The 23,392-nt window shown below is 32.1% G+C and overlaps 3 protein-coding genes across 16 annotated transcripts; 1 reads left to right on the top strand and 2 right to left on the bottom strand.

Annotated features, from left to right (window-relative positions):
• Positions 1-4,067: 4,067 nt before the first annotated feature.
• LOC108330917 (E3 ubiquitin-protein ligase RZF1) lies at positions 4,068-7,004 on the top strand. 6 transcript variants are annotated; one of them, XM_017565518.2, is made up of 4 exons: positions 4,068-5,328; positions 6,097-6,132; positions 6,321-6,440; positions 6,798-7,004. In XM_017565518.2, the coding sequence occupies exons 1-3, from the start codon at positions 4,461-4,463 to the stop codon at positions 6,350-6,352; spliced, it is 936 nt and encodes a 311-aa protein (XP_017421007.1). In that variant the 5' UTR covers positions 4,068-4,460; the 3' UTR covers positions 6,353-6,440; positions 6,798-7,004. The 6 variants fall into 6 exon arrangements, with proteins under 6 accessions (XP_017421007.1, XP_017421006.1, XP_017421003.1 ...); XM_017565517.2 differs by having other exon boundaries at positions 6,318-6,440; XM_017565514.2 differs by having other exon boundaries at positions 4,068-5,448.
• An 865-nt stretch (positions 7,005-7,869) lies between these two features.
• On the bottom strand, positions 7,870-12,476 carry LOC108330001 (uncharacterized). Its single transcript, XM_017564436.2, has 12 exons — positions 12,319-12,476; positions 12,165-12,224; positions 12,018-12,071; positions 11,843-11,903; positions 11,677-11,753; positions 10,961-11,010; positions 10,386-10,468; positions 9,945-10,015; positions 9,700-9,856; positions 8,417-8,562; positions 8,247-8,345; positions 7,870-8,145 (listed from the first exon to the last, which is right to left on the bottom strand). Exons 1-12 carry the CDS (start codon positions 12,355-12,357, stop codon positions 8,074-8,076), a joined length of 969 nt encoding a protein of 322 aa, XP_017419925.1. The 5' UTR covers positions 12,358-12,476; the 3' UTR covers positions 7,870-8,073.
• A 1,663-nt stretch (positions 12,477-14,139) lies between these two features.
• Positions 14,140-19,823, bottom strand: LOC108332126 (uncharacterized). Of its 9 annotated transcripts, none has more exons than XM_017567254.2 (11): positions 19,715-19,823; positions 19,524-19,598; positions 19,233-19,414; positions 19,080-19,139; positions 18,085-18,137; positions 16,727-16,997; positions 16,579-16,640; positions 15,803-16,001; positions 15,628-15,724; positions 14,789-14,871; positions 14,140-14,446 (listed from the first exon to the last, which is right to left on the bottom strand). In XM_017567254.2, exons 5-11 carry the CDS (start codon positions 18,130-18,132, stop codon positions 14,439-14,441), a joined length of 768 nt encoding a protein of 255 aa, XP_017422743.1. In that variant the 5' UTR covers positions 18,133-18,137; positions 19,080-19,139; positions 19,233-19,414; positions 19,524-19,598; positions 19,715-19,823; the 3' UTR covers positions 14,140-14,438. The 9 variants fall into 9 exon arrangements, with proteins under 9 accessions (XP_017422743.1, XP_017422744.1, XP_017422745.1 ...); XM_017567255.2 differs by having other exon boundaries at positions 19,233-19,404; XM_017567256.2 differs by having other exon boundaries at positions 19,233-19,348.
• Positions 19,824-23,392: the final 3,569 nt, after the last annotated feature.

Below are 23,392 nucleotides of genomic sequence, written 5' to 3'. Positions count from 1 at the left end.
GCACTAACGAAAGCTTTCTCACTTGCATCATGTGCGAGAGCAAAAGGCAAGTGCATGATTATCATTTTGATGTCCCAAATTTTCATCATTGTGTTCCCAATTTGGGTTGAAAAACCCTATGAACATAACAACACCTATAGCTGCCCCAGCCACTAAAAAATCTCAGGTCCATTTCCAAAGGTTTTACTTTTTCTTAACTTGATTTTTTGTCCTCTCTTCAAAGAGTCCAATTGTACCTGTAGATTAATGAATCCCTGGCCCAGTTCAATCTTCACAAATATTTGCTTAATAAACAAGGAAGAACAAGAAGACGAGTTGCACAACAGTATCATATCAAAAATCTTGCATTTCACTTTTCTTAGTTTTTTCAATTGTCATTTCCTTCATAAAATTGTTAATATTCTATTGCAGAGGTAATTAAGTCATTTGTACAGTACTGTGTCCAAATATTTTAATTCCAAGCTCTAATTAACAATAACAATAATAAAAAAATAAGGGATAAGTAATTGAAATGATTCAGAGTTTGTCAGTGACAGAATATGTAGTCCCAGTAGAAGATGGACGGACCCTTGTGTTACAATCATCCATATATTTTATAGCATAGCATGCATGATCTATGAGCATTGAGCAATGATAGCTATTTATGTGCCATCTTCATCAAGTTTAAAATACTTGATGGGGTTATTTAAACAATTTCCTTAAAATCATAGAAAATACTTGTGGAATCTTAATCCTATTGTAATGAGGTTTTGTCTTTTAAAAGATGTTTGAGGATCTTATATTTAAGAAAAATAATTGACTAATTCTATTATAATTTTGTCCTTAAAAAAATACATTATAAAATAAAAAAATTATATTTAAATTATCTTAAATTTTGATTTTTAAATAATTATAAAATAATGAAAAAAAATTAAATTATTTTAAATCTTAACTCTTAGATGGTGTAAACATATTAGAAACAATTATATTTTCCAGTAATTGGATGAAAAAAATATAAAACGATAAATGAATTACAATAGTAAGAATATATTAATAATAAAATATTCGTAATTAGAGGATGCCATGTATTGTTGTTAGGACAGTATATATACATCTTTCTCTCATCGTCATGGTTTCGGACAAAGTTGTAAGCTTGTAATTGAAGGATGTCCATGTGTGTGTATATATATAATTGCTGGGACACTAAAGATCTGTCTCTGATTCTCATGGTTTTGGATTACTTTTTATATACAATGACATTGCTGAATGCTGAAGCAAATAAGCTCCTTCCTCAAAGGACTTGCCCAATAATCATTTCTGATAGCTAATTTAACTCTCACATAATTATCTGATAATAACGGTAAAGCTGATTTGAGAAATAAATCCTTGTGTCCACAGAATCATTTTAATGTTTGTCAATAGCACATCCTACGAATTTAGGTCAAACTATGCCCCTTTTGACTTCCTCATCATCTTAACATAATAAATTAAGATAATTGAATTTGCCACCTGAATCAAGGTATGACAGTGTGAACTGAAGGAGTAGTTGAATAAATATACTATAATGTAAGGCTGTTCTATATAAATTATTATTGTTATTATTATTTTGGGTAGGTTAAGAAAAGAAGAAACACCAACGCAAATCAATTGCAATTTAGGAGTTTAAAATAAAAAAGGTATATGTCATGCATGCTATTAATTATCCAAAGATTAAAATCAGCATTGCCAGTACATGTAGGTTTACAAACTCCAAATTAATTCTGAAAGATAAATGATTAGTAATGCACAAGATTTAACTTAAAAGTTATTTAAAATAATTAATTCTAAATAATAATAATTCGATATTATTTAATATTTAAATGTTTAATTAAAACGATTTTTCAAAAAATACAAAAAGACTTGTGATCCTTAATGCAACTTTATTGAAAGTATCTTAAAATTAAGAAAAATGCATAATTTAAAATTTGTAGACGTTTGATCGTGTTTACCTAATGTTATGATTATATTAAAATTAAGATAACTGATACGCCGGTATTTTTTTAAGAAAATTAAATATGAATAAAAAGTGTGAGTTGATTAAGAAAAAGTTATGTATAAATATGGCGTGAAATTATAAGAGTTGTTCAAATTAATTTAATAGAAGATAGAAATCAAAGTGATCTTAAATTGATGACTTCTATCTGCTTATAAACTGGTATCTAATTAATTTTTTTTTAATAGTTTAACACACACACACACAAAATTAGTGGTGTTGATACCAAATAAAGCAGGCCTTGGACCAAAGCCCACTAGGCCTTATCCATTGGAACTTTCTTTCTGTACCTTCAAGTTTTTTCCTTGCATTTCCAAATTTCATTATCATATGACAAATTTAACCTTCAAAATACATGTAAAATATAAACTAAATTAGGTAAACAATAATTATTGTTTATCAGTCTATATTTACTGAATGACCATATACTCAAGTCACTTTTGAACGCGTTTACTCTCGTCTTTCATCTTCTTTAGCTTTCTTTTTCATTAAACAGCAACGTAACTTTTCTTTGGTCTCGCTTATTTTGTCTTCATCTCATCTCGTTTATTTTTATTTTCGTTCATCTTCCAAATACACATTTTTTTTCTTATTTAAGTTTCATTTGATATTTTATATTTATTTTGTTTAAGTTTTATATTCATTTTTATTATATTTTGCATGTATCAAAATTTGAAATTCCAAAATCCAGTTTAAGAAACTTATCGAATTTCGAAATTTTGTGAAGTTTTTTCTTGGATTTCAAAATCCGATGAAGTTTTTTTCAGAACTTTGAAATCTGACGAACATAAATGAAATGTGTGAGAGAGATTACACAAATAATTTTACAATTGATCATATTTTTCTCACACGTAATGAGTTAATTGAGTGAGTTCGATAAATTGTTTTTTATCTTAGTTTTGTTGTTGTTATTATAAAATCTGACAAAGCTAATGGTTAACTTGGGAGAAAAACATTTGTATTGATAGGATGTAAAATAGGTGGAAAGTATAGAAAATACAAATATAATGTTCATCCTAGTATATCATGCACACAAAAAATGTGATTGTCCTTATAAATTGATAGACAAATCAATTTCTAATGGAGAGGGATGAGTATTAAAGGTAATGTGTGGACATTATAACCATGATTTGGTATAAACTTTAGTTGGTCAATCTTTTGGTGGGAGGTTAAAATCCATTGAATAATCATTGTTTGTTGCTATGACTAAAAGGCAAGTGAAACCTACAAAAATTCTCCTTACCCTTAAAGAAAATAATGAGTGTAACGTGACAACAATTAAAAAAGTATATAATGTAAGATACACTTAAAAAAGACCATTGAGAGGTTTGAGAACTGAACTACAGCTACTGATTATGATGTTCGAATGCGATAAATGCATCCACTAGAATATATGTATCGACAAATTTAAGGTGATAATAGACATCTTTTGAACGCATCTTGATACAATAAAATTGTTGAATACATTTAATAATTTTTTTTCTCAATGAATAACACATAGAAAACAAAAAAGATATTGATTTCCATTAGTTGGAGTCACATCAATAGGTTGACTTTCTTAAGTGCTTTTGCATTAAGTGAAGGACAAAATAATTTCATTTAGGCCCTATAAAGGCTAAGACATTTTATTTTTTTGACATCTCAGGATGATCCACAAGTTATTGTTAGTGACAAACCTAATTTTGATGAATGTCATAGGTAGTGTATTCCCTTAATGTTATTATCTCCTATGTAGTTTTCACATTCAGAAAAAATGTACATGCCAAGTGTAAATGTTAGTCAATTTTGTAAATATCATCATGGAAGTATGGAAAATAAACATGAATTAATATTTACTAATTGTGTTGATCGCTTTAATAATGTATTTATTGGCCTTTATTCCTTAAATATCTCACTAATTAAATAATTTTTTGAAAAATTGAAAATATGTTTTAATAACATTTTATTAAGTTACAAATAGCGGTTTCTTTTAACAACTCTAAGAAAATATAAAAGTATGTTTTAAAAAATATTAAACATGTATAGTCTTCATAATTGAATGAAGAAAGGCCGTTAAACCTTTTTAGCTTAGGGTTAAGTGTAAGGTTAGCATAAGATTGGTCGAAAGCTGATCCTAACAGTACCTAGGCCAGGCCTATAGAGGAAGTAATAGCAGAATGAAGCGACGATGATAAAGAACCAAAACAACATGGAAAATCCAATAAGAGAAGAAAACATATTTGTAATGGTATGTTTTTGTTTGAGCACTCATCCTTTTCCTACCCATGCAAGGAACAGTGGAAAGCAAAACCTGAACTCAAAGCTTATCCTAACTAAAAAGAATCACTTCATGGAAACCATTAAGTCATCCTTCCCTCTTCTCCTATATAACATTCTTTTACTTCCACTAACCAATCTCATACGTCAATTCAAAACCGATAATAAACTTTAACAACAAAAACAACCCACGATGTCGTTGAGTCCTCCGAGAGAGAGAAACAACGTGAATGGCAGAAGGCGAGAGAGGCCAACGTTCCAGATGTACTGGTGCTTCCAGTGCAACCGCATGGTCCGCGTCGCAGTGGATAACAATAACCCCTCAGAGGTCACGTGTCCGCGCTGCTTCGGCCAATTCATATGCGAAGTAAACGTGCCGCGCCCAAGACTCGTTGTCGATTTCACTACCCCAGACCCCTCCCCAGAAGCGCGTTTGCTCGAAGCGCTTTCCCTCATGATGGACCCACCCATACGCCGTTTCCCGGGTCTCCTCCAACCCGAACCCGAAGAGGTCCCGGTTCATCACCACCGCCGCCGTCGCTTACGCCGCCACGAACCCGAATCCGAACCCGTCCCTGAACCCCCACAACCCCGCCCGCGCACGTGGATCGTATTCCAGCCCATGGACTCACCCAACCCCTTCCTGTCCATTAACAACATTCCTAACCGCCCCGGCCCAGGCCCACTCCCATTCCCGCTACCGCGCGCCGTGGACACTCGCGACTATTTCTTTGGACCTGGACTCAACGAACTCATCGAACAGATAACCGAAAACGACAGACAGGGTCCCGCGCCGGCGCCGGAGAGGGCCATCAAATCGATTCCGACAGTGAAAATTGTGAGCGCGCATCTGAAGGAGAATTCTCAGTGTCCAGTTTGTCAGGAGGAATTCGAAGTTGGCGGGGAAGCGAGGGAACTTGCGTGCAAACACATATATCACTCGGATTGCATTGTTCCGTGGCTGAGGCTTCACAATTCTTGTCCAGTGTGCCGTCAAGAGGTTTCTGTGCCGTCTTCTTCGTCGGAGGAGGATGAGTGTGTTGATGTAAGCGGAGATGAAGGTAGGTTGCGGAGGTGCTTGAGGTGGACCCGTCGTTTTACTTCGGTTTGGCCTTTCAACTCAAGGTATCGACGGGTTCACCCTCAAGGAAATAATAATGTTGCTGCTGCTTCTTCCAGGGGTGAATCATAATTAATTTTATTCAATTCACTGCTTATTATTCTATCTTCATCACTCTTTAAAATTAGTGTTTCATACTTGTGTTACTGTCATCACTGTGTGATGTGCTGGTGCTGCTGCATTCAGTTCAATTAAATCATTCTTTGTTTGCTTATGCTATCTTATGAATTATTAAATTATCACCTATGGTGAAAGAGTTGGGTTGTTATTATTGTTCTCTTACGAAATTCAAATTCTCTCTTCGTAATCCATTTCTTTCGTTGAGACACTGGTTAAAATACATTATCAGAGCTATTTCTTAATTGAGGTGCAATTTATGTGTGCTATTTCTGAATTGAACAGCAAATTCTGTGTGTTATTTCTGAATCGGGAGCAATTTTTGTGTGTTAATTCTGAATTGAGGAGCAAAATTTAAAATGATGTTAAGATAGCTATATAATGTTAACTTGGATACTGGTTTAAATATATTTTGGGGGTTTTATTGATTGTTACTACAGATATTATGCTTGTCTATAAATGTTCTCAAATTGAGATGTATTTTGATTATACGAACTCGGTTGGAACATGATGCAGTTTAGGAGATTTTGTGCATGAGTGTGTAAAGTGTTATTAGCTGATTTGGCTCACCATTTATTTATTTATTGGCCAGGATATTTTGCATCTGACAGTCCGACACTCTCTGGCGGTACGAACCAAAATCTAACACTTCTAGGATTCTCCCAATGAATTTTGAAACCTAAGGAGAAAAGAAATATAAGTACCACAAATGAGACAAAATAAAACTGCATGTTGATCAGGTGTTAGATTGTAGTGATTGAATACAGGCACCAAATACTGAAAAGTAACCATCATATTTGCTTTCATTTGCAGCAGTTAGGAGGCAACCCTCTTGCTGCATTCTTTAAGCTCTCCAATTATTTACATCCAAGGCTGATGAACTGGTTAGGTTGCAGCTTGTCTAAAAGGGCACTACTCAACATGTCATGATCCCCAGTAAGTTAATTTCAAGCCTCTTTTCAACTTTTATTCCATCTTAAAACTAAATAAATAAATAATAGTTTAATTAACTTTTTAATCCCCTAATTAAGATATACCTCTATCGTTTTTTGTCTCTTGAAGAAAAAACTTGTCACTTAGTCCCTCAAAAAAGGTTTTAGTTATTGTCCTTCTTCAATAATAACGTGACTAATGGATTAACCATGTGACCAAAATCTACTATTGATAATTTTTAGAGATTAAAATTAAAAGAGGTGTGTAAACTGTCAATTAAAACCATACATAAATAAATTGTGTTCCGAAGCAAAAGCCTGCTTCTGAATAAAGTTTCAACGGATGAAATGCGTTTTGCAGGGGTAACATGGGCTTACGATTCAAAAATAAAGTGAAATGGCCCTCCTCAAGTTCCACTCAAATTGAAAAATGGATTCATCACCACATACTACGACATTCGAGATCCGTATGATATTGCCACTGTAAATATTATCTGTTATTGGCAAAGACAATTATCACAACACTACTGGCACACATTTTTTATAAAAAATAATATTACAAAGGCTACCTATCTATTAACTTTATGGTTATCTGATATTTTGCCAGACATTTTTTAGTAAAATTTCTTCCTGATAATTTTTTTTACGGTTGATATCTATGATTGGGTATGTTATGTGAATAAAATAATAATAATCATGAAGATGTCCTTAAGTAAAATAACAATAATCAACCAAGAAACCCTTTGTAATCGAATACAATACCTAAATCAAATATGGTTGTTATCCTTAAGTAACAATGTCCTTCTTCCCTACATCTTCAGCGAACTGGTCGAACGCACAATTAGCGTTTAGTAGTAACAATATTTTATCGAATAAATAACACGTATAATGGTAGTGTAAAAATATATTATCCAATTACAAATAATTTTATATAATGAGTTTATTAACTTTTATAATAAGTAGCTTTAAATTAAATAAAATATTATTAGTTTTTATTGTGTCATTACATTTCTATTAAATTTATTTTGATAAGATTCATAAAATCCCATTTGAGTTCATAAAATCCCATTTGAGTTCATAAAATTCTTTTTTATAGAATATATCAACTTTCTATTCGTGAACCCCAAACAAAATTAAAACGCCTACTGATTCATAAAAAAATCTAGTAATTAAAATTGTAGTCCAATTGTTATAAAAAAACATGGCAAACATTTTAGACAATAGTTAATATAGAGTGAATAGTTGAGGATCATAAAGAGAAAAGATTTAGATCGTAAATCATCCAAATTTAGATCTACTATTTTTGTCTATTTAAAGTAATATTCCTAATTCAGTCTATACTTCAAGACAAGTTAAGTTGACTTCCATGAGATCCGAGTATACTCCACTTAAATTCTTTAAACAAGCTTTCGATTTTGACTATATCATTGTGAAGGTTATAAAAAAAAATTACCACTTTAATGTGCCTCTTTTTTTGGCTGATCAAATTGTTTCAGAATCATCTATTCTGTAACATTTACCAGTATATGTGAATATCCAAACAATGCATGGTGTCATCACAAACTAAACATTGACCAACTAGAGATAAAAACTTCGGGGCCCTCTTACTTTCATACCAGCAAATCCTAAATCATCCTTCACATGGGCGGGGGCCGATAATGAGTACCAGCATGAAACCCTTCTGTATATGCTGTGTTCTTGAATATCATCTGTAATAAAGAATTGAATGATAAGAGGCATACTTGCATAACATGGAGGGTCTGATTTCCTGAAAAAAAGGAAAAGCTCACTAGCATGTTCATATACTTACAGCAAGGTTCTTAAACTCTGAAGTAAGGTTTTTCTGTAATCTGTCAGATACCACTGTACCCAGCTGCTCCCCGTGTAACTTTATATTCTCTTCCTTGACCTGCATGACCATTCTTCAGCCTGATGCAGGATGTATAGCTTAAGTTCGAACTAAGAAATATTTTTGTTTACCTCCGAAAGCAATAACTGTGACGTTTTTTGCAATATCTCTTCAACGAATTGACCAACATCTGCAACATAGCCTGATGAATTAACATTTTTTACCGGTGTTGGTGATCCCTTCGTACTTTTCCAATCAGAAGACTTGACAACTTTGGCTGCACCAGAAAAAAACTATCATTAATTTTAGCAGTAGGATATTTCGGCCATAAACAAGCTTGTTCTGCTATCATTATTTACAAAGTTAACTAATGTACTGAAATCGAAATATATTTAACGCTAAACATGTAGCAGTCCAATAGGGACTCAAGTATTATGAAGTGACTAAGTCTCACATCGAATAGTATACGATACTCGATTGGGCGTTTCATTGGTAGATTCTCACTTCTTATTAAGCAGCTTTTTAAGTAGTGGTGTGCAAAAAATTCAAATATTCAAATTCAATCCAGAACCATTGGGATCCAAATAACTTTAAGTCCATTTTAATGAATCGTTTCAAATTCAAGTTGGCCTCCTCCATAGCATCATCGTTACGATCTCAGTGGGGGCTGCTTCAGTTTCATTAACACAAGAGGCTGATGCTCCGCTCAAAAGACTATTATGTCACCAGAAAACGATTTGATGCTAAACGAAATCTTTCAAATCGCATCTCAAATTAAGGATATAAAATCATAGGTATGTGTAGAAATTTAGTGAGACCAGCTACAACAAGCCGAAAAAACCACATATATGCTGAATGGTACATAGAAAATGTCCCATGTTACCAGAACCAGCGAAACATTTAGTCTTGACTCACTGGTTAGGTGAATTTGTGCGACGTGGGTGGGTATGGACAGCAACCGAACCCCAGTTAATATAAAAGTTCGTAAGTTGTTTCACAATGATTTGTTTGCAGCCCGCATTCTAAAAACTGGAGTTTGGGATAGACAAGGCATGGGTGGGTCAATAATGGATAAGGCGTGGGTTAAAAATGGGAAATCCTACGGAGTTTCAAACATAAAGTGTTTAAAACCTGTTATCCCAGACGTATGGGGTACTTCATATCTCTATCCCAGATTGATGGCTCAACCTGGACTAGAGCATCATCGACCCAGCCTCAACCAAAGCATCGTAGAAATGAAAGCAAAAACATGAGTGCTATCATACTAAAAGATTAACGTACAGGTGCAAATTACTCTGAGGACTAACCAAATAATAGAAATGAAAGCAACAGAAACATAAAGTAGATGCTGTTTCAATGCAAATAATGATAAATGAAAACATTGAATAGTGCTGTTAATAGTTTTTTTTTTTACCTGAAACTGCACTGGTTCCATTACCAACAGAAACATGATTTGCATCCTTAGGAACCTGTGAAGACTGCTTTTGTGGTTGATCGGGTAAAACTACTGAACCGGATGGAACTAGAGCAGCTAGATCAGGGGGTTGATCTTTCCCCACTGTAGGATTGGCCTGGAGAGGAATAAGGCAGATATATGATGATCGACAATGAAACAATTAAAGATTTTTCTTTTAAATGATGTGCCTCGAATTGACTCACCTCCATATCAACATATGAGGGATTTCTTCCAATTGATTTAAGAAACTTGTCAAGATCGCATGCTTTTATAGCTGCATTTGTAAAGACAGGACTATATTAACTGAACTTTTAGTGCATCAAAGCATAATAGATCTGACATGAGCATCAAACCTTGTCTTACATCAACATAGATGCATAGATGAGGTAAAAGATGTCATTCGAAAACAAAATACGACCACTATTTAACATTTAATTTCCGAACTGTCAAATAGTAAGTAAGCATGAAAGGAAATCCTGTTTGGACTTCAGATATCAATTGATGGACCCATGGTGTTAGAAAATGCAAGTAAAAGAATTCCCTAGGGGGAGTATTGCATCTATATAATATTCATCAACTTTAAAAGTGTTATGTAAAATGCGCAAACATATTTATTTCCTTTTCACAAGAATCTACTTGCTTACATATAGACATGTCATTCGACAGTGGATGGAAGAAGCAGTGCTCCTGAGTTTTGAAACCTTGATCCAATAGCAATGAAACATCTCTTCAGAAAGGAGATGATGTGACATGAAAGAAAAATACATTAGTTCCTTATAAATATATTAACTGAGTGGATCAGAAAAATGTTCACAAATAGTTAGTCAAGCAAACATATAAAAATCAACAAAACAGTACAAGCAAGTATGGTTAAGGTCAAGACATTATTAATAATTCACAGATTTAATTCAGCATTCAAGAGAAGATCATTTTATATTTGATGGCAGGAAAGAAGCAACAAACACATTCAAAACTAGTAGGAACTTCATAAATAAACAAAGTAACTTGATGAGAAAACTAGAAGAAAAATAGAAGAATATGGTTTAAGCCTAAAATAGCAGCAACAACAAGGAAATCATTGATGGATGGATTTCGAATTGCAACATCTTAATAGTGCAAAATGGGACAGTATTGCCGTAAACATGGCTATGTAACCGAACAATTCCCATGAAAAATATTAAATATCTCATAACCAAACAAAGAAATAAAAACAGCATACCGTGCTGATTCATTCACTAGTGCAAACGGAGTGACACAACCCAGGGGTACCTGGCGAAATAAGGAAAACAACGGCATCAAGTAAGACAATAATTTCAATCATGACAACACAATCTTGATTTTCTTCTTAAATTTTATAATAATTAATTTCTTGCCAAGCATAATACCAGTTATCATCATACAACTGAAACTTATGGTATCGGCAGTATCAACATGCAACAAAAATAGACTACAAGGAACGTTTTACATTGATTGATAAAAAGGTTCTAAATATATAGATTAGGAATCGCTAAACAAGGAAAATAGCGGAAAATCCATAAGGATGATGAATATGCTACATAAAAAAGCTATGAAACGGTTTCCATGACAAATTGGATAAATCCTTGGTCCGGAGCAAGTTTGACTGCATTTATCAATTTCCGCCATCAACTCAATCAGTAATTTGTGAATGCTTTAATATGAATTGTTTAACTTATACATTATATAATGCAGAAAAATATCAAGGTAACTGGCCAAATTTTACACTTCATGAGTAGAAAAAAAAATCCATAATTTTTATGCAAAGACTGTCAAGAAGCCAAGACAAATTCCAGAGCAAAAGCCTCTAAAGATTTTTGGTAGTCACTTAGATAGACACAGCTACTAATAAAAGGGAAGAATGAAAGAGAGAAATGACTGTTCCAACTACAAAATGATAGAACAGAGGCATAGACAGACCTGAAGTACTTCACCTAGAGCCTCCTCAGGTGCCATTCTGAGACCACCTTTTCCCAAACCAAGCCGCTGAGATAATACTGCTCAGCTTTGAAGCAACAAAGAAATTCATTGATACACATTGAAGTAAAATAATACAAACTCTCAATGTTCACAAAATCATGCATACCTTTAAGATCTACTTTGGTAGCAGCTAAAGCAGAAACAACATACAGTCTGTTTTTCTTATCCTGTTTAAATTAAAAAGATGCCCGTAATCAGGGCATACCCATAACATAACGATTTATAAACAAAGAACAACAGAGGTGTATGGACTTTGATTTTCCTCTTTAATTATACTACACCTTGAGAAACAAATTCTTACTGAGCCCGCCCCCCAAATGTCCAACATACTGAGCCTGAAGGTAAGATAAAGGACACTCAATCAGATGTAATATTACAATAAAATGAACAAGAAAGGGAAAATCTAGTATTGTATTAACGGGTTTTACCTGAGCGTCAACGGTCAACACAACTGGATGTTCGTATTGGGAAAATGGAATCTGAAGCTCCTGTGAATGGTAACGTTCCAAGATGGATTATGATTGAGGCATTTCGTGATTGCGGATAGGTAAGAAAAGTGATTAAATAGGAAAAAAAACGAACCTTCAAGCGCGCAAGAAGGTTTTCTTTGGAGAAACCCATGAACGGAGACGAAATGGTGGAGAGGCTAGTGCAGTGGAAACGATTGTTATGGCAGAGGAAACACAAGTGCCAATGCTCTGATCCAAACCCCAAAAAACAATCAGATATGGGTGGGTCTGCTTTTCTTATAACACTGGATCACACTGTTAATTCTTATTAGGGTTTTACTATTTTCAGCCTGTTTTTTCTAAAGTTCACACCTGATCTAGATAAAAAAAATTAAAGAACTAAAAATAAAGACCTCAGAATGGATAGATCTACTTAATTCTGATTAGTTCATCAAGATACCATAATATCTTTATCGTCAATAAAGAAATTTATTTTCTATACACAATTTTTTAGTTTTTAATAATTTTTTTTTTAAAATTTTATTATATTTGACAATTACAATGAGTTTAAATTGAAAAAGTTGAGAGTGAACTTATCAAACAAAAGTGGGGATAGCAAAGCATTTATGTATATTCCACCTTCAAATTCTACAAAAAGGAGTTACTATTTACACTCCTTTTGAGTACTCCTAAACTCCCTTTAATAAATTCTTTTCCAACATACATCTCAGAATTTGCACTCGTGTTTTTATAAATAAAAAACTTAAATATTTGTTCATATTTTCATTGACTACGTCAGGGATTCTTTTTTTATAATATTTAATATGGTTTTAATTTTAATAAATTATGTTGGATGTGGTCATTTTTTATCACGTTGTTTAAATTGTTAACGAGATACACATTAATAACATTTGAATAAATTGTTCCGTTTTTGTTTACATGGCTCGTCTTATGCAAGGTGAGAATTGGATTTAATTTATTTTATTGTATTTTGAAACCAAAATTGGCCATAAAAAGGAAACTAGGATTTCCGAACTACATGTGGGTTTCCGAAATTTATGTGGGTTTCATGCATTATATAAATATTTTGAGTTAAAATTTGATATATATTAAACCAATTAGAAATTATTCTAAATTTTGTTAAAATAATTATTACAAAAAATAAACATTTCACTATATGTGAGAACATGATTGGAAAAAATAGAAGGAAAACTCATTAAGAGGATGCAACACTTTTTATTAAAAAAATAAAACTGATATCATTACAAAAGGCATATTTCAACTTTCAAGGAATAAGCTCTATTTTCTTTTTCCTTACAATGCAAGACTGAAAAATGTCAAGTTTTATTTATTTATTTTATTGAAAAATATATATATATATTAGAATGCGGGTAAGGTACCTAGTTTATTTTATTCTCTTCTAATCTGTTTATCATGTTCTTCAATTTAAATTTGTTATGACATTTTCATTTTATTGTCTATGTGAAAAAATAAAATGTATATATATATATATATATATATATATATATATATACACATATACGTGTGTGTAACGGTATTTTATCATGTTTTGGACTTTAGAGGAAAAGGATGCATTCATTCAGCAAAAGTGGTTTGTAGTAAATATGTATATATCATGCATATTTCCAGCTTTAGAGTTGATTTAGTTTTGCTTAACACCAAAATGGAATAGCTTATGAAATATTAGTTTGATCTATATTTATGGGACTGTTTAAAAAAACAAAAGAAGATTCTTTTTATAATAACAAAAAAAAAATTGCTAATTTAATTGGAACTAAAAAGTTTGCTAATTTATCTTATAAAACACATAACTTAATAGTTTCTATTCATTTGTCATTACCTATATATAAATTTCTTATTTTATTCCTTAAAACATTATACATTAGTCAAAATATTAATTTAATATGCAGTTAAACTAATATCGTGTTAATGGTTTTGATATACCTGTGAGGAATTTATTGGTTTGTTATAATGAATAAAATTATTCACTTCACTTACACCATGTTAATGGTTTTGATATACCTGTGAGGAATTTATCCACTATAACAGTATCCATGGTGGCATCAAATTAAAATACACCAGTTTGCTCAGACCTTTTTTTACTCGCCATGACTTGCAATGGTATCTCTCCAGCAGGATCAGAAAGCACTTTTTCCTCAAAGATATCTTAGCTAGCTACTTTTCTAATCTTCAAGCCAACGCTTTGTGGTGCTTGTGCAGTTAATTCCATCTCTACTTACCTGTTACAATCCCGGAAAAAAAAATTAATGACGACATGAAAACAAGATTTTAATGATCTATGGACCATGCATAACTTTATTTAATACTAATTCCGCTCATTGTCCAAACGCAACATCATCCATAGAAGTGCAGAAATATCTTCTGATATACTGTACTATTTGTTAGTAATTATTTCTCCTTGAAAACTGGGATCCGTTTTTGGCTAATCTCACATGATTTACTAATGGAGATCCAAACAGTAAAATGGAGTTAATGGTAAAAATAACTGCAGAACATTTACTAATTTATTGGGGATCAAATCATGGTTGACCAGTAAATGACTGACTAAAGAGAATACCTACCATAATTTTGGTGCACTCTCGTGAAGTTATAAATGGCTTTGATTAAGGAACCATATGTCATGAATTTCAATGATCCCATGTGTCTGTAATAAACACAAAATTCAGTCAGAAGAATCTATCAAAGAAAACAAATTGTCAAAACTAAATCAGCGTACGCATGATCCAAGCCTTGCCCAAGACCAGCTTACTACTGTCACCACTTTTAGAATTCTATAGTCTTTGTCTTGTACTGAGTATTTATTACCTATTATTGATTTTTTTTATGCAATATTCTTCTTATTTTTTAGAAGATTTGTACAGAAATGAAAATTAGAACTTTTCAGTCTTTCTTTATCATTGTGGTTCGCCATTTAGGTCCCTAAATATCCAAATCTTCTGAAAAAAGTTGTGTTGTACTCGAGGCCGTGGGTTCTCAGTTTTCTAACAAAAAAAGATACATGTGTATAGCTTTCTTAAGCGATCATGAGATCACTAACTTTTAATATTAAGTTTTCACGTATAGTTGTATGGCCAACATTCATCAAAAATTATAAACAAGTTCTCACATCACCTACAGAGCAGAGCCTATGCATGGCAAGGAACTTTACGTTAAACTTTCAATGTTATAATGTCTCTACAATAGAATTATGGAGTTCAGTTCGAGTTTTAAACTAATTTCATTTACGAGGACTTTTACTTTAGTTAAATCATCACCATACTATTCCAAGTTGATAACTAATTCAGAACAGAACGGCAATGTAACAGAACTACCGCTTTTAGTTTCCTTTCTGTGAAAAAAACAAACATTTTATCACTGCACTGATATAATAAACAATAATAGTTTCCTCTAAAGAACTTACACGATCTCTGTGTAGCGAAGTCTCCATGCAGGAAAACCAAGATGGCTCCTCACAGGTCCATAAACCAGTAAAAGGTCAGGCTCAGGGCCTTTGCTACCTGATCATAGTGATAGCTACTTTTCTGAACAAGGCAATCAACTCTGAAACTATTACTAGGTCTAGAAAGCAAACATACCAACAATTTGCAATGCTTCATTCAAGTGAGATTCTAACGATCTTTGAGCATCTAGTTCTCCAGCCAAGCAATGCTGTTTCAAGTTCTCCACAAAAACCAAGTTAGCTGCTTTCGCCACTGCCTCCTTCCCATCCACATAAGAAAGAAACTCCAGAGTCATGTGATCATGAGCATGGTGTGTAACAACTTGACTAACTTCCTGCACTGAGTTAATGCTAGATCAGATCAAACAAGTGACATAACAGCAACGTTACTATTCATGCTTGACAGCAATGGCAGCTGAATGAGCCATTTATAATCCATATTTTCTACTAATGCATCTTTTGGAGGCAGAGGGAAAATACAAAGAGAACATATGATAAGAATCATGTATTTCATCTTCTAATGAATAATTTCTTAGACAATGCTCCAAAAATAATCAAATACTGCAAGTAAACCCCATTGTCTATGAACATTTTAAGCCAATGACAACGGAAATGAAATCAGATGTACCCAACAAATTTCATGTGTAAAACCAATTTAATCTAGGACGCATGATCTACCACAATCTAAAAAAGGGTTTGGTTACATATCTTTCCTCATCACCTAATTGAATAGTAGAAAGAAGTCAAAGAATCAAACAGAATTAAATGAGGAAAAGGTGGGATCCAAAATTGATTAACATGGGAAAAATATAGGACACACCCAGTCACATGCAGGTTAAAATCATAACTCGATGCCAAACTTATCAATACATTAACAAAGAATCAATCTGCAAGGAAACAATTATATGGTACCTGAATGGATTTTGCATTCTTCAAATTTTGAAGTATGGTTTCCTTAGACTTCTTCAGTACTCCTAGAATGAAGAGTTCAAGGAAAACACTATTATATGGCCTGAGTAAAAGAAACTTTATAATCACTGGTTCTCCAAACCTTTCATACCATTCATGTCATAGAGGCACACATTCTTCACACCAATAGAGTCTAGCCACTTCAACAGTTTAACAAGTTCCGAAATCTGACGAGCTTCTTCACTTTCTATGACAATGGCAAGGTACTGAACCTTTTCTGAATGAAGAGACTTGTATTTCTCTAGTACTCCAAGAGAGATGAAGTAGCTCTCCAACAAATTAACCACGACTACTATGGAATACCATGCGCTGACAATTATTTGCAGGAAGTGCCATAGCAGTCGAAGCCAGAGATCTCCAATCTGTAGAAGCCTTAAAACCCACAGTGAATGGACTTAAAGTTTAGGTTGAATGGAAAAGGATATGGTCAGTTGCATAGGCTAACCATTTACGTTAAATATCATTGTGTTCAACAATACATAGATCAAAGATGACGCAAAGCAACATGTATTTAGATTGCAATCTTTCTACACTAGCGTGGACTCTGTTAACAAAATTGACTTATGTTGGAAAATGTAGCAGGAATAATTCGTTTATCTTATAGAATAAGTAATTTATTGATTTAAAATTGCCAGTTTTGTACGCACCTTTAGACATAGATTACCGGTTTCTTACGGTCTACACGTCTGTTAATTCAGGATCTAGATAGTTATCATTTTTCTCTTGTATTGGTCTATTTTTTTATTCAGTGCTTGGATTACAGCGCTTGGAGATGTGTCTATGACAGCATGATATTTGAAAGAAATAAAGTGCTTGAAATTTAAAGAATTAACTGAAACATCACAGGGTCTCTAAACAACTTTTAATTAGAGCTTGTTAGGATATTTATCCTATTTTATCATCATTATAGTGTGTCAAGGGTTACCCTATTTATCATGATTATATTATGTCTAGGATTACCCTATTTATCATGATTATATTGTGTCTAGGGTTACCCTATTTATCATGTATTTGTGTATCAATTTATTCTTATAAATAGAAGATTGTGAGAGGGATCAATCAAGCCCTCTAGAATTATTTTACAGTTTCAATCTTAAGTGAGCTCAAGTTAATAAATAATAATTGGTTATTAAATTGAATGAATATTTCGTTTCTACTAAAAAACATTAATATGACATAGATATCTCACAGAATATTATTAAGTACTGTTGTTATTGCAACTACAGCAGAGAAAAGCTCTTCAAAATTAAAATTAGTATTCCTATATGTCTAAAAAAAGATTGAACAATTTAGCTATTTTATCAATTAAGAAAATTTGAACACCTAACTTTGATTATATACAAATTTAATAGCGGGTGCAAGAAAAATATTTCTTTGAAATATAGTGTGCAGAGAGTTGCAGTACTGATGGAAGATTGGGCAGAAGGATATGAAGTGATGAAGACTTACAGTAACAATACACCAAGAAAACTTGTGAGCTCCATCTCTAAAATCCATGGATCCTAAAAGTACGAAAAACATCAATTAGATCAATTTCAAAAGGAGAAAGAGGGTAATAAAAGAAGCGAGCATGTAAACATATATACACGAGTAACAGTTAAACTGGAAATAATAATTAATAATTGGTGCAATCAAAGTGGGAAACTGAAGAAGATGAATCCATAAAGCAAGAAACCAAAACATGAAGGCAGCAAGCAATAGACTAACACAGACGTGAATGCAAAATTGCAACGAAAAACATACAAGAGGCACCCGCTAACTAAAAGCGGGTTACGATTCAGCAAACACTTAAGAGAATAGGGAAAATCACAACATGAATAAAGAGCGAAAGGAGAAAACGGAATGGCACCTAAAAGAGAAACCCAACGAAACAAAATCGTTTAATTTGCGGCGCCAAGCGAATAACAACAGAGAAGAAAGTGATGATGAAAATTATTTAAATTATTGTATTTAACCAGTCGTGCGCAGATCAAATTATTTTGATTGGTGAGGAAAAAAAAGCAAAGTATTATTTGTCTCGGAAAATAAATTATTGTTGACTACTACAATCTTTAAACTATAGATTTATTTTAATAAATTATTTTTTATGCTCATCTTCGTTTATTTTCATTTATTTTATTATAATTTTTTATTTATCTTTTGCATCTTTGAAATTCAATAATAGTGAGAGCGAAAAATAGTATTACTGACTTGACGATATTTTTTAATTAATTTTTCAATTCTTTCGTATTTGATCTATTATTTCATTGACTATAAAATTCCCGTTTATTTGTTTCTTCCTACTTATTTGATTCGAAATGTCATGCAAAAACATGAGTGCTGTCATACTAAAAGATTAACGTACAGGTGCAATAACATGAGTGCTATCATATTACAATCAGATATAATATTACAATAAAATGAACAAGAAACGGAAAATCTAGTATTGTATTAACGGGTTTTACCTGAGCGTCAACGGTCAACACAACTGGATGTTCTTATTGGGAAAATGGAATCTGATGCTCCTGTGAATGGTAACGTTCCAAGGTGGATTAGGATTGAGGCATTTTGTGATTGTGGATAGGTAACAAAACTGATGAAATAGGAAGAGAACGAACCTTCAACTGCGCAAGATGGTTTTCTTTGGAGAAACCCATGAACGGCGACAAAATGGTGGAGAGGCTAGTGCGGTGAAAACGATTGTGATAGCAGAGGAAACACAATTGCCAATGCTCTGATCCAAACCCCAAATAACCATCAAATATGGGTGGGTCTGCTTTTCTTATATCACTGCTTTACACTGTCCATTCTTATTAGGGTTTTACTATTCCCAACCTGTTTTTTCTAAAGTTCACGCCCAACATATATCCCAGAATTTGCACTCATCTTTCTATAAATAAAACCATTACCTCCATTGAATTGAAGGCAACCATTGACCAAAGAGCACGGGTTCTTAGCTGGTCTTTTGAATCAAATGAAAATTCCTAAATCAATGAAAACAAAAACGCAAAGCATGCTCGTTCTCACTTGACCAGTGAATAAATCAGAACCCAAACCACAGATAAAAATTGAAACAGAGAGGGAGAGGGAGAAGAGAGACCTTGTCCGCGGTGGCGTCGCTGAAAAATGGCAACAGTGGCAGCAGGGCGAGGTGAACAGATAGGCTCAGAGTATCTTTCTATCGTTCTCTTTTTCTTTTTTACAAACCACGTTTTATTTTAAGGAGATTTTCGCAATTCCAATTTTTAATTTTCTGATTGTTCTAATAAATTTTTATTTTTAAAAGAAAATTGTTAGTCAATTAGTTTTTTAACAATTTAATTTTGTTTTAATTTTAAATAAAATAAAATAAAAGACTAATTAATCTTTTTTGAAAAAAAATTCATTTCATTTTTTTATTTGTTATTTTTAGGATTAATGGAATACTAATTTTTTTAGGTTCGCTAAAATAAATTTCATTCACCCAAATGAAATCAGTTTGTGTTAACAGTATGAAGCCAGTGAATGTGGATAGTTTTCTCATTAACTTGATGAAAGCACGATGAAATTGTCAAATATTTTATTTAAATAAAATAAAATAGGTTTTTGAGAGAGTTAGGAATATATGATTTTCATTTGTAACGTTAAGAGGGAGTTGAGACGAATAGATTTATTAGTTAAATTATAACGCAATATAATATATTATATAATTAAAAAAATTAATTTAATTTTTGTATTATTTGTCTTTTTAGCTCAACTTTTGGATTGTGTATTTTCGGTTTAACTTTTTGTATTATGGACACAATGTTAATTTAATCGTTAAAATATATTTGCAGATACCTTCATCACCTAAGACCAACAATTACTTGAGATCAACAACGAATACTGAAAATTGAAGAGAAAATTGTAACTTATTGGTTTTGTGAGATCCATTTGATCTCATAAGAACAATCTTAATTTGTAGAAATAAAATGTTATACTAATAAAGTATCTATATACAAAAATATATAAATAAAAATTATATAATAAATTCTATGAAACGTGTGAATGTTGATAGTTTTTTCTTTAAGAAAAAACTTGATGAAAATACGATGAAATTGTGAAATATTCAATTTAAAAACCAATTTGTAAATATTTTTATCAAAGTTATGACAAACTAAGTTTTTGAGAAATTATTGGAATTAGAAATATATCACATTCATTTATTATCTTAAGAGGAAGATGGAAAGGAAGAAATTTTATTAGTTAAATTATACATATGGGTATAAAATAATACAATATAATATATAATCAAAACTTTTTTAATTTCATCTTTGTACTAGTTTTTTCAGTCCAATTTATTTACTATACATTGGCGGTCTAACTTCTCGTTATTGTCTTATTGACATAACTTGTTGGTCTTGTATTTTTGGGTCAACTTTTAGATTTTCTTTATTTGTATCAACTTCTCGACTTTGTCTTCTCTATCCAATTTCTCAACATTCTCAGCTTATTTATCCTTCGATTGAGAAACAACATAACTAAATAGAGATTAAACACAAGCAAAGTCTAATCATGGTTAAACTGTGATTAAGTCCTCCTTAATCGCCTGGGCAAAAACCCAAAAAAATGTTACAAATAAATAAATGCTTAAGGTAAAACGAAATGTTTTCTTTAAATTATATTTGTCTGTCAGAGAACAAACTATGGACATAACATTAACTTGATTGTCGAAGTATCTTTTCAAATATTTTCACCATCTCAAGCTAACAATTATCCTAAAATCAACAACCAAATAGTGAAAATTGAAAAGAAAACTACAACTAAGTCGGTCTTACAAGAAAAATCTTAATTTATAAAAATAAAATGTTATAATAATACAATATCTATATACAGAAGTATACAAATAAAGATCATATAATAAATTACAATTTTCAATTACATTATGTTTGAAGAAGAGGAAAATCATTGGTTTAAGAACTGAAGGGAGTGAAAATTTTGGGCACTTAGAAAAAAAAAGGTTTAATACCTATTTTGGTTCCTAGGTTTGGTCAAAGTGTTCAAAGTGGTCCTACCTTTTTTTCATATGTTCACAATTATCCCATATTTTGTAAAACATGGTTCAAATTAGTCCTTTCTGCTTACGCTGTTAAAAACGCTACAATGTAATTGTCCCCTGGCCAATGTTGAGTGACCTGTGCACTTTTGCAATACGTGAAGACAATCCGTCCAATTAATGTGGCAAGGTTAAAAATTAAAGTTAAATTTAAGCTGAGGAGGGTTAGGGTTTTGAGTTTCTTATACTTCTCACGATGAAGAATCAAGTTGTCTCGAGGTGTAGAAGACGAACATGGTGGAGTGATGGTGCAATTTGGATTTTTTGCATATTAGGGGTTTTCTAATTTGGGATTTTAGGGTTTTCTAATTTGGGATTTTAGGGTGATATTATTGTGGCTTGGTTGTTGTTCGCGAAAAAAGGTGATTGCGATTATGGTTTTGCGTTCTCAATTTGGGGTTTTGTGGTGGTTTCTGGCAACAAGTTGAATCGTGACCATGGAGGTTTGAACGAATGTTTCTCTCGTTCTTACAAATCCTTAGGAGAAGGAAAATCGTGATGGTAGTTTTGGAACGAGGTTAGTGCTGGTTGTGATTTGAGTATGGTTTGTTGTTTCAGATTCGTGATTGCAAAAGAGAGAGGAACAAGGAAGCTTTTGCAGTGACCAGCGTGGTGGTAGTCCAAGGGAAATAGTGGTTGCTGCATTGGTAGTGGTGGCCCGAACGAAGAAGAAGATGAGAATCTATTAAAATAAAATAAAAAAATTAAAAATATAAAAAGATTAATAATTGTGTCATGCAATTAATAATTAGACAATTCATTTACTTTTAGTCAAGAGATAATTATATCATTAGTATTTTTAATCCGATAAATAAAAGAACCAACTTGAATCGTTTTTATAAAATATAGAAATAATTATAAATATCTAAAAAAGATAGAACCACTTCAAACAATTAATAATTAGACAATTCATTTACTTCTAGTCAAGAGATAATTATATTATTAGTATTTTTAATCCATAAATAAAAAAACCAACTTGAATCGTTTTTATAAAATATAGAAATAATTATAAATATCTAAAAAAGATAGAACCACTTCAAACAATTTAACCAAAGAAACCAAAATAGTTATTAAAAAAAATCGATACTAAAGAGTGTGTAAGAAATAAAGGGAATGAAAATAGTAAACCCTTACACGGAGTTAACCGACAAATCATATTGATCATTAAGAAATATTGACCACTAATGTAGTCTTCAGATATTGTCATCTGTGAAGTTTTACACTGTCGATACGTACATTATTATTTGGCCATGAAACAGGTTGGAATTAAAATTTTGTTAAACTTTTTTTTTCAGAAACTTGAAGTTTTGTAAAGTTACGCAAAAGTAATTTCTGACTATTTAAAATCTTTTACACTGACTTGTTTACTAAACTCCTGTTTTACATTATTCAGTTTCATGCACTATATAAATATTTTGAGTTAAATTTTGATATATATTAAACCAATTAGAAATTATTCTAAATTTTGTTAAAATAATTATTACAAAAAATAAACATTTCACTGTGTATGACAACATGATTGGAAAAAATAGAAGGAAATCTAATTAAGAAGAGTAAAAGACTTAATTCTAATTGAGGATGCAACCATTTTTATTAAAAAAACCTGATATCATTACAGAAAGGTATGTTTCAACTTTCAAGGAATAATCTCTATTTTCTTTTTCCTTACAATGCAAGACTGAAAAATGTCAAGTTTTACTTATT

Source organism: Vigna angularis, chromosome 4 (assembly GCF_016808095.1).
Source record: "Vigna angularis cultivar LongXiaoDou No.4 chromosome 4, ASM1680809v1, whole genome shotgun sequence".
Lineage (NCBI taxonomy): Eukaryota > Viridiplantae > Streptophyta > Magnoliopsida > Fabales > Fabaceae > Vigna > Vigna angularis.
Note: the sequence above shows the minus strand (reverse complement) of the source record. Positions and strands in the feature narration are given on the sequence as shown.

Coding starts and splice junctions, on each gene's coding strand:
- LOC108330917 (XM_017565513.2), top strand. CDS start 4,461: ATGTCGTTGAGTCCTCCGAGAGAGAGAAACAACGTGAATGGCAGAAGG. Junction 5,449..6,096: donor TGCTGCTGCTTCTTCCAGGG/GTGAATCATAAT, acceptor TTTATTGGCCAG/GATATTTTGCATCTGACAGT. Junction 6,133..6,317: donor CAGTCCGACACTCTCTGGCG/GTACGAACCAAA, acceptor TTTCATTTGCAG/CAGTTAGGAGGCAACCCTCT.
- LOC108330001 (XM_017564436.2), bottom strand. CDS start 12,357: ATGGGTTTCTCCAAAGAAAACCTTCTTGCGCGCTTGAAG. Junction 12,072..12,164: donor TGTTGACCGTTGACGCTCAG/GTAAAACCCGTT, acceptor TCTTACCTTCAG/GCTCAGTATGTTGGACATTT. Junction 11,904..12,017: donor GTAAGAATTTGTTTCTCAAG/GTGTAGTATAAT, acceptor TAATTTAAACAG/GATAAGAAAAACAGACTGTA.
- LOC108332126 (XM_017567252.2), bottom strand. CDS start 18,132: ATGGATTTTAGAGATGGAGCTCACAAGTTTTCTTGGTGTATTGTTACT. Junction 16,641..16,726: donor GTGCCTCTATGACATGAATG/GTATGAAAGGTT, acceptor TCTTCATTCTAG/GAGTACTGAAGAAGTCTAAG. Junction 15,725..15,802: donor TGAAGCATTGCAAATTGTTG/GTATGTTTGCTT, acceptor CACTATGATCAG/GTAGCAAAGGCCCTGAGCCT.